Source organism: Oryza brachyantha, chromosome 3 (genome assembly GCF_000231095.2).
Source record: "Oryza brachyantha chromosome 3, ObraRS2, whole genome shotgun sequence".
Taxonomy (NCBI): Eukaryota; Viridiplantae; Streptophyta; class Magnoliopsida; order Poales; family Poaceae; genus Oryza; species Oryza brachyantha.
The window spans coordinates 11,755,880-11,767,393 of NC_023165.2; the positions used below are offsets into that span (position 1 = coordinate 11,755,880).

General features: G+C 37.6%; 1 protein-coding gene across 1 annotated transcript; it reads right to left on the reverse strand.

The window, feature by feature from the left end:
- Positions 1-1,193: 1,193 nt before the first annotated feature.
- On the reverse strand, positions 1,194-11,265 carry LOC102704409 (alpha-N-acetylglucosaminidase). Its single transcript, XM_015835430.2, has 19 exons — positions 10,893-11,265; positions 10,676-10,755; positions 9,512-9,723; positions 8,917-9,038; positions 8,218-8,303; positions 7,531-7,625; positions 7,182-7,263; positions 6,651-6,757; positions 6,535-6,565; positions 5,847-5,964; positions 5,476-5,526; positions 3,807-3,916; positions 3,600-3,702; positions 3,290-3,388; positions 2,962-3,072; positions 2,623-2,858; positions 1,823-2,060; positions 1,664-1,742; positions 1,194-1,548 (listed from the first exon to the last, which is right to left on the reverse strand). The coding sequence occupies exons 1-19, from the start codon at positions 11,118-11,120 to the stop codon at positions 1,313-1,315; spliced, it is 2,424 nt and encodes an 807-aa protein (XP_015690916.2). The 5' UTR covers positions 11,121-11,265; the 3' UTR covers positions 1,194-1,312.
- Between the last annotated feature and the right edge of the window lie 249 nt (positions 11,266-11,514).

An 11,514-nucleotide genomic window follows, 5' to 3' on the forward strand; every position in this document is an offset into this window, starting at 1 on the left:
CACCAAACGATCACTCGAGATAGGCTTATTATGCGTCAGTTTGTCCTAAGCTTAATATGTCATCTAGAACGTCATATAATGCCATGGAGACAAGAGACGACGAGTAACACGGGATTGATTGATATAAGATCATGGAAGAAATAAGGAGGGGATGCACGACATGGAACCAGATCCGCTGACGTAACTACAGTTACTACATGTGTTAAGTCACTTACATGTGGACCCCACCTTACTATGTCCCACATGTCAGTAGCACAACCACACAACATCTACGTAAGAGGATCTAGTTTCGTAGAACATCGGTGGTTGCTTTAATTGACCTTGGCCACCCCCACTCCTTGTTTTTTTTATTTTTTAAACGTCTTTAATAAATAATTTATTACTAAACCTTAAAAAAAAATATTTTTATCGTATGGACATTTTGGCCACGCTATTGTTGGCAGTGTGACGAGACAATATTGTCACGCAAGCTGGTTGGCGTAGTAAGACAACACATATGATGAAAATATTTTTCTCCGAGGTTTAGAAATAAAATTATTTATTAAAAAGTTTAAAAAATTAAAAAAAATCCCACCCCTCCCCCCAACACGCGCATTTGTAGGAGAGATAGTTATCCGTAGGATCTTCGCGTTAGATTAGAGCAAGGCTAATAATATAATCAACAAGCTGGCTATAAAACTTTTATAGTCTTCTCTTAGCTTATTCATAGAATAGTTAACTCTTTATCATTAAATACAAGACTCGCGTGTCGCTATAAGATTACAAGCCACTTTCTCTCTCTCATCCACGTAAGCATTTAGTCAGCTTATAGGCTGCTAATATACTTGCTCTTAGGCTTACTTTTTCTCTCTCTCATCCAAGTAAGTATTTAGCTAGCTAGTATACTTGCTCTTAGGCTTAGGGAAGTGTGGAACTCACAGAACCTCGGTCTGTATGTAAGAAACACGAGAGAGAATACCTTAAGTGACTTGAAACTCGGTCTGATCGGTCCTTTAGTGGGCCAGTTAACCAACCCTTGTACTGCGTGTGACCTGCCTTTATCCAAAAGACTTTGAATTTGGTAATTTTGAACTAGACTTAACAATAGTGTTAAATTTGGCCGTGAACAAGTTCTTTTATTAAGAAAATCTATCGGAGTGAGGCCTCCCTTACACTATGTTCGATAAAAAAAAAATTGCATGCTGCAGGAGGTATTTACAGCTGAACCTTATTCGGAGCCACGAAAAAGATCGAATTTGAAATCACCGGTTTGCAATTTAGGTCCATTTCCGATTGTATCGATTATTTACCTCGACAACATAGAGAGCTGCAGCTAGCTCAAGTACTTTCTGAAGAGTGACCTGGAAATTGCCAGAGCATCACCCGTAGCCTTCACAGCATACAGCTCCATCCCAGATTGCCACTCGTTCGAGTAGGCAATCCAATCTTTCCTCCACTCCTCCAGCTGAAAACTCTGGTTCTCTTGCAGGCTTTTTGTTAGTCGAGTGAAGTATTTCGATGCCCTTGGTAGATAGTAGCTCTTCAGCAGTCCACTCCAGAATTTATTGGCTGGTAAAGAGGTGTCAAGAAAGGCAGGAAGCTTAGTGACATCGAAGTAAAATTAGCATGCAAATATTTGGCATGTACTTCAAAACCATGGAGTGAACAACTATATATAAATTACCATAGTCGTGTAGTTGACTCTGCTCGGTCTTTGTATTGTCATACCACATTGTTACCTGTGTTCTAGCATTCCACTCGTACTAATGGAAAAGAAATCGAGTCAGGCAACAATAAGAAAAGTTTGATCCATCACCAATACTGGTTGAAGTGCTAAATTTACCTGCTTTCGTTCATTTTCAGTCATAGCAAGACTTTTTGCACTTTCAAGCCAAGGGCCGAGCAGAAAATTATCATCAGAAGCTAGTAGTGTATCAATGTCCGTAATGAGTTTGAGGAATTTCTTCATGTGAAATCTTAGACCATTTGAATCTTTCTTTTGGTAAGCATTCATGGCATCGATGTACACTTCGTTTGCTAACTTCGACAGTGCTTGCCTTGTCAGGTCAACAAGGTCATACCTGTGACAACAATTATCATCAATTCACAGTTTTGTTTTAAAAAATAGAATGGGTATGCATAACAACTTGTTTGATTAATAAGCAGCTGGCAGTGAGAGTTCTAATGTATGGCTAACTTTTGTGTACAAGAGTATATTCGTGGTTTTGTTTCATTTTTGTTGTACTATTGTCAAAGCTTCAATTGGCTCTACTGTACGCTTTCTTGATTATTTTCACTGTACATAATTAAAAATGCAGATGAGTATTTCACCATTAGTGAGGTCCCACATTTCAGACATTTTCCTACTCCAAGCTCAGAATATGTAAGTTAATTCTGTGAATGTCATGATTCTGACATGATCGATAAACAAATTAAGTTGATGCATCTATGCACTTGTAAGGCATAGCAGACCAGACAGGCATGAGGGAAAGCAGATAATTTTGATTTCTTCTGGGATTGAAAGAAACTGAATTTCATATATGATATATCAGCATAAACAGTTCAGCATTGACTGATACCAATTTAAAGAAGAATGCATGGCATCAGGATGCTTGAAGGAGCAATAGTTATTATAAAGCGTACCTATATGTCAAACTTTTTGAAAGATCGTTTCCGGCATTAAGAAATAGTTCAAGGGCTTTGATGGCATCTTTCGTGGGATACCATAGATGTGGATGCGGTAGGCCTGCAGACACCTCGCTTAAGACAAACCTCCTATGTTTCCTCACCTTTGCAATTTCCCTTTGTTTTGAATGATCAGAGCTAAATGAACTTGGACTAATGTCTGGAAATTCAACTATGTAGTCCTTGTTATGATCCTGCAATCAACATATGGAAGAAGACATGGGTTTTTCAATAATCATAGAACAGTTGTAAAGAAGGGAGCATAATTTGTAGAGGAGCATATGTATGATATCAAACCGCAATTCCATCTGTGCAATTGTATATTGTATGATACAAAATCCCCCAAGCTTTCTCCATTTCAACATTTGATTGACCATATCTCCTGTAGGAGTATATTTTTAACCAATCCTAGGAAATAATATAGATTAGATGGCGATTGACAAATTGAAAAGCATGCAACAACTTCAATAAATGAAAAATGTCAGTCAGTAATACTGAGAAAAGCCAGCTGAGCTGGTCACAAAGAGATGGAGATGGGACACTGTCACAGTGGCTTGTATGAGGACACACAAGAACAAGAAAACTATAGTTCATAACAAGCCAGGCATATGTTTTTTGAATATACCTCTACTTCAACTTTTTGGCTACGGAACGCCATTTCAGACATAAGTTCATAAACAACTGGATTGTGCTCTATTCCCTCCATGCACATGCCAACGCCAACCTAACAGAGGGTAAGGAACAAATGCAAGTATCATAACAATATAAATCAATAAAAAACCACTACTTTGGAATCCATATCAGTTGTAAAGAACTTAGAAATCCAGCAAGAAAATACAGTATACATAGATTCACCTCAAGTCTGGTGCAACAAATACTGGAATTTCAGCTCATAAAAGCTCTAAACTATATTAAAAGAAGAGAGTAATATGTACCATCATTGAGTTGTGACTTGTACGTGCATCAATGGGGCCAGATGAAATTGAGTCAAGTACAGCATACATTTCAATATTTCCACCAAAGTTGTGTAACATGCACCTAGTTTGAATAAGAACCACCACGCATATTTTTACTACTAATAGAGTAAATGTGATATTTAAGAAACAAGATTTGGAGCTTTAGGGGGGAAGTGAAATACAAACCAGATGTATGGCACACCATAAAACTGAGAGGACATTTGCCATATGGGCTTCACATCAGCAAATAAATCAAGGACTATCATCTTGCCAATTGGAACAGAATGAAGTAATGCCTGAAACACAACACGAGCAATGGTTATCTCCATCTACAAGGAAATGCTTTTGCTACCTATTTGCAAATATGTGTTCATTTAAATACACACAATATTTTGCTTTTGTTACTGTTATGGTAGCACCACCATGTGCCTGTGTGGAACAATATCTGACTACTGTGGCATCGGGATTAGATATCCCATTTCCTAAATAATGAACAGTTTCCTAGGATAGGGGTTAGTCAATTGGTATCATGTCTGTTAGCAAGGAGAGGGGAATAGTTAACTAGGAAATTAGAGATATGGTTTGTTAGAAAATAGATTCTATCCATGGAAATGTAGCAGGGGATCCCTCCCTATAAAAGGGCACAATGGACCCCACTATCAGTCAACTGTTGAATCTCTTAAGTTAGTCCAATAAGCCTCTCTTGGTTTTGACAGGGAGAAGCCTAACTGGTGTTAATAGAGGGTGATTGTCATATTCTCGGTCTTTAGACCTTTAGCCTATCCTTGAATCAACGTTCATAATAGTTACAAATTATTGTACGCAAACTTCACTTCTGTTGAAAAAATACATTTGTGCAGAAGGCCCACCCTTTTACTCTGTATTTCATCAGCCTGCCTTTTCCTGTACTCCAGTACATGCTTCTAAAAGAAGTACAAACCAGTACAGCTAGAATATAGAGCAGTTAAGAGTTAAGACAGTTCCCAATAGGCATGGTTTAGAAGCAAGAAGTACAAAGGCACAAAGGGAGAAATGATTGGATTTGGAAAGAAATAGATTTTCGAGACATTTTTTAGTTGAGCTTTCTTTAGCAATCTCAGGTAAGTCCATGTCCCTACATAGATGGACCCACAAACACAGTAGCATAAATATTAAAAAGCACTATGTTAATTTTCTCCATAAATCTCACCAGTAAGGATTCGAGATCTCTTAGACTCTTGCATTACAAAGATACAGCGCGTAAGTACTAAAGTTATTTCCACTACACTACAAGTGTACTAAGAAGATGGCACCTTAGATTTAGTGCACTTTAAGATCTACTCTATGATATAGGGCATAAAGACATGTTTAATGGTAGAGCCTATTGTGAGTTCTATCTCAATCCATGTCAGTAAGATGAGTCTATTTTATAATGATACGTACAAAGGTAGAGTCAGGTGTAGTTTCTTCATTAATACAATAAAATATATTTTATTACGCTAATTTCCTTTTTATACATCCTCATGCAAGAAAGTTTTCTTTAATAAATGTTAAGAGTCAACTCTAAGCCGTTGTCATGCATGACAACAGCTTTTCTTTCTCCTTCTCTCTCTTTTCTCCACATCACCAAATTTACTTATGTGGCGATTGAGAGAGTCAGCTAATAAGCACATTTGTACGTACCCTAAGTACTAAAGTATAACTTAAGATCTAATCTATTAAAGCTGATTGAAAGAAACAAGATACAAGAGAACATTGAATTATCAGATTCTTTTGGTACTATCAAATTTCAGAATAATGAAATATATATCCATAAAGAGAATATCCATCAGTCCAGACTCATCTATAGTCTCTATGAGTGCACGTACAAACTTACTTTCATTTGGGGCTCCTTCCAGAAAGTTGCATCTGAGTAGAACAGCCAACCCTGAATAAAGAGAATAAGGTTCAGAGATTATACTAAAGTTCAAGATTTTCCATGAGTGTAACATGTGTTCATGAAAACTATTGTAGTGATTAGTGAAACACTGTGCCACTGTGGCTTAGGGCAAATTATTTTTTGACTGGTGATACTACGACATGGTAAGACATCATTTTTAATTTTATACAAATTGGGACGAAGCCAGTAATACTGGACATGTTATTCCATATGCCTGTTTGTTGTTTCCATTGCAAACTGTGGACATGTTATTGAATACATAACATTTTACACTTCAAAGGTTAAAAAAAAAAAGAGTGCAAGCACACCTGCATCAGCCACACAGCGTCCTTGTTACCTCTTGACATTGCTTCATAAATGGCAGAACCAAGTGAAGAAATATATGCTGGTTCATTTGTGGGTGGTGTATTCTCGTTGAAGGTGTCACTGGAAACAGACAATGTTGGCCATAAAGTATGAGAAATTCTCATGAGGTATAGACTATAAATTAAAAGATACATTGTGAACAAGGAACATAAATAGGCACCAAAGCAATGAACGAACCAATATAGATTTCTCTACCAACAACCATTATATCAATGGGGGTTATCTGGATATTATATAAAATTCTTTTTTTAGGGGATATTATGTACAGTTCTGAATGGTATCGGAAACAAAAATCTTCTAACCCCATAGCATGAACCAAGTGAGGAGAAAGGAAAGGACTCTTGATATTTTTCAAAAACAGATTTAAAATCTTGCCACAAAACTGTTTTGGTATTAAGTACCTTATATGTTCAAAAAAAATTTTGCACTCAGCTTTTCCTGTAAGGTTTATTATAGGTTAAAAAAATGACATCAGTGGTTCATCTCCATGTATAACGAGAGTCAATCATTTGCGCTAAAACACTAAACTATAGTGTTGTGGAGTCCAGGTAAGATTCAAGAAACAAAGCATTCATGGAAAATTATAAAGAGAAAAAAGAGAAGCAGACCAGTCAGAGACTCAGAACTTACCAATTATAGATGATGGTGATATCACCATATTCTGCAAAATACAAAAACAATGACAATGGTAAGTACTCCATATTAAATAAATAGAGTTGTATATCTTTTCAGGGAAAGATTCTGACCTTTCATTTGTTGCTTGATAAATGCCTGCCCCACATCAATAAACAATGCATCAGAAGGATCAAGAAGATAAGTACAGCACCATCTAGGATCACCATCAACAGTGTTCCTGAAGCAGAGGAATCGCTAAATAATAGTATTCATGGGCTGAAGCGGAATACTAGACCTTCACACTATATTAGATCACACAAAAAATATAACCCCAAGCTGTCTTGTGTGCGTTACACTGTAACTAAGTATCTCTTGACAAATATGCCTACAACCGCATATAATGCTAAGTGAAGAGCAGAAGACTGATAGCCTGAAACTTATTTATCTATTTGTTCCACAATTACTTATTAAAGGGAATTATTTAGCAAAGAGATGGCCTGAATAAATTAAACAAAATTTGAGGTTCAGGTCCCAGACTAACAGTAGTTATAAAATAGGTATCTTGACTACAACTACGAAACACAAAGAGATGATTTTGAAAATTAAGTTACACCTGAACTACCACAAAATGTCAGACAATTAATGGAAATGATCTGCATTACCAGTCACCAAGTCTGGTTATGTTGGCCGATGGAAACATCTTTTTAAACACAGACGGGACATTTCCTGAGAACGATGGTAGAACTGAAAAATGGGAATTAATGTAAGTGAAATATATAATCAGAAGCAAATATTTAGTGTACTATACTAGTTGTACATAGATAATATAATGTAACATTGATATGTTAACTGACACTCCATATTGCATGTTTTAAAGGTAGATTGAGATAAGAGCAAATGTGACAAGACATTCAGGATAGCAGGAAACAAGGAAATATCCAATTGCATATTTCCAAACAATTACTAAAGAGGTAAAGAACGGAAATGCTGGACTGTAAAACGAATTATCACCTGGGACCATTCCAAGCTCAATCATACGGGAGAGTATTTTCTTTTGCAGTGCCAATTGTTGATCCAGCCAATTTTGTGATAGTGGTCCACCCCATCTAAGAATTTTAAAAAAATAAAACACACACACACACATATATATATATAACCACATTGCTTTAATATCATACTAACAAATATATGCTACTAACTGAAGGATCCTATGATCAAATTGTCAATTTGTCATATTTAGCATACAAAGTGCTACTACAAAAATATTAATTCAATGTTTTTGGGCAGTTCTATGCACTGGCTATGTGGGTCCTTGATAATGCAAACCATAATTAACTTTTTAAGAGAACGTTTTGAGTTATGAAAAAAAATGAAAAATACAGTCTGTCATTTGGAATACTTATTCTGAAAGAAAAGATTTGAGCTGAAAGGAAAACCTATGTGGTATATCTAATCTAATTTAGCATCATGAGGAGAATTTCCTTGGACTAAAAATTCAAGCTGTGAACACCTCATCAGGGTATGTATTTCAGAAGGTTGAGAATTTTGTGAAGGCCCCCTTTTGTTACCAAAAAAAAAAAACGATCCACTATCCTCTGTTAACTAAATCACCAAAAGGGCATATGCACGCATTTCTTTTTTTAATTGTTGTACTATTTTCGAATCAAATAATTTACAATAAATTTGTGCTAAACTTACCCATGCAAGTTACCCATTCTAGCCCAGGCAAGGAAAGCTGGTCCACCAAAAAAATCATCGAGGTCTCTGTCGGTAACATTAAAACTCTGAAATAGAACTCAAACATCAGCTAGGTCTTCAATACAGAAAAAACGAAGAAGAAAGGGTTAAAAATAAAGTTCAAATTGTCTTATGATTCCACAATGGCATATATGAAAAAGAAAAACAATTGCAATATAAATGTCTAGCGGAAGTTAACTTCTTGATCTGTTATGTTTAAAGATGCCAGATTGATCACAAAACAGCAGTGGTACAAATTGGTAACTGCAGTTAATATGAGTTGTTTATCTTTTGGGAAAATGGTTAATAGAATTATAGAAGGGAGTAAAAAGACTGGCACTAGTCAAAGATAATACATCAATTCCGAATAGTGACAGACACTGAGATAAATTAGAGTATTTGAATTTAGTCCTCTAGGATGTCAAGTTCCCTTAGATAAGCAAAAATAGGGTGGGGGAGGCAAATAGGCAATGCATACATTGGACTGAGCCAGCCCGAGCAACCTATTGGGTAGGGAAACAGACGCAGCTTCTGCTAATCTATATGTAAGACCCATTTTGGCAGTAGTACATCCTAATCACTGGTTACATTATGTTAACAATTTAGACTCTAAAATATCGACAATGTGCTTCAGAGTTGAAATTGTGTCTGTCACACTACCTTAAAAACCTTTTGCCAGATAGCTTCCTGTCCAGTAAATGCTAAAGGCAAATTAATTCCTTGAAGTGCCATCCAGTCAATTTCTTTCTCCCATCTTTTCCAATCCCACCAGACAAATGAGTCTATAGAGATGCTACATGAATTTTGTCAGAGATAAATAGTTGGAAACCATGTAAAGAAGAATAAAAGTAGATAGATTGGGATATATTTCTTTCAAAATAAAAAAGGTGGTTTGATCTTCAAAAGAACAAAAGGTAAATCTTTGAAATAGGAATAGCACACAAATAAAAAATTCTTTTGGCAGAATTAGGCATAACTGAAATTATTAGACCAGAACTTCAATTTGACATGCTATTAGCAATAATTGATTTATGTTGCGTCAATACAAAATTATAATCATGATGGTATTTAGAAATCCAACAAGCATTTGTTTTGCAGCAGACCTGGATGACCAATTTCAATAGCTTAACAAAAAGGAAAAAAATATTTCTTTGGAGTGCAATAAAATATTAGCAGCAGTTTGATTTAAGTGGTCTGGTTATGATCTATGGAGCAGAACAAACGTTACGATAAATAGGAAAATCATGAAACTCACAGCTAGAGGTGACAACATTCTGATAGTAATTCCAGGGAACAGGGCGCTCAATCTTCACTCCTGTCCCTTTTACTTGTGGTAGATGCTCAGGCAAAGGAACCGACGCCAGCTGTGCACCGCCAGTCTTGTCCCAAGAAATGTGTGCGCCACACCAGTATTTGAGATACCAGTGAAGACCGGATGCGAGCTCAACCGCAGTGGTACCCTGGATCCTGTACACCATGTGAGGTAATTGCATTCACTTTTGCAATAAAACCAAACCGTAGCACTTTTTTTCTGTTTTGGAAGCATTTAGATATAGTAACGAAATATTCTCCATAGATTCTCCTATGTTAAGACAGTTCATCTCCAGACAACGTTTTGAGTTATGAAAAAATGCAAGCACCCAAAAAAGGGACAATTTTAGAAATAGATGCTTTGCACTTGCATTTTTTTCATCAGTCTAATGGGCATGTTTTAGCAGTTAGATGGCATCAGACTTAATTGAAGGTCCTGCAAAACCACTCCTATTCAAACCCAAGCCTCAGAGTTTTCCCAACAGCTTATCTAAATTTGGTTATCCATATCTTCATTTTCATCATTCATATCTCTTTGTACCCCACTAGATCATTCATATATGACATCCTCTATATCTCTTTGGAGGATGGAGAGATCATCCAAATATAAAGGTTCTCTCTCCTCATATGATGACATCTAAAAATAGATGATAAGATAGTCGTTCTGTTGAAGCTCAATTTGTAGTCTTCATCCTCTATTTTCAGGATAGATGATGGGATAGATGAGCTGTTGGGAATGCTATTAGACCGCGTTCTTCCCCCCTATAAGTTAACTTATCCCTCTTGTTTTCCGTGCGCATACTTTCCGAACTGCTAAACGGTGTAATTTTTGCAAAAAAATTCTATAGGAAAGTTATTTTAAAAAATCATATTAATATATTTTATATTTTTTTAATAATTAGAAATTAATTAATCATGTACTAATCTATTACTATTACTATGTTTTCCATGCCAGGGTAAGTTAACTCAACACAGTCAAAACGAACGCTGCCTCAATATCAGAGACAATCACTGAATATATTGTAGCTTCCTAAATTTAAACCGTAGGAGCAGGACAGAATTCTGTTTCAAGTAAAACAACACACAGAGGGGAGCAGTCGAAGCGTACAGAATCTCTGCTCCATTTTTGGCCGAGCCAACGGCATTGCTTATCCTGAAGCAGCTTGACTCGCCGCCGCAGACGCCACCCTGGGAGAGAACCAAAGTCAACCCGTCACCGGAGCCATCCAATCAAGCAGTGAGCCAGTGACCGTAACTCTCCGCGAATCGTGAAATCCTTTCGCCTCGCGAGTCAAAACAATAAAAAAAATCTGTCGCGCACCGACCTTGGAGTCGATCTGGAAGCGGAAGCTGCGGGCGTGGGAGGGGAGGAGCCTGCGGAGCACCCCGGCGGCGGCCGCCTCCTGCTCCGCCGGCGACGCCACCCTGCGGCGGCCGCCCCGCGCCGCGGCGATCGCCTCCCACGCGGCGGGGCCGGCCTTCACCGCCGGGACCGGGAGGAGCGCTGCGAGGAGCAGCACGAGGAGGAGAGGAAGGGGCGTCGGCGGTCTCATGGCAGCGACTCGACTCCGGCCGGCCGGCCGCCGGCGAGACTAGTTGGGAGGAGTAGGGGGTAGTAGCTTCCCTTGGCCCTGCCGCCGCCGCAGCTACTCACGCACAATTAATGCACTGCCCCGAGAGTGAGCGTGGTGATGACGTACGCGTTGATTGCTTCAGACGATGGACGATCGTGTGGGAGATTTGAGGGAGATTTGGATAATGCGGTCAAGTTGGACGATTTGGACCATCTGCCGGATGCCGTTGGGCCATTCCTTTTATTATACTACCTCCATATTTTTCTATTCGATCCTGTTGAGTTTTATTATGCGTTTGATATTTCATCTTATTTAAATAAATTACATAATTATTAATTATTTCTTATAATATAATTTATTATTATAAGAATTT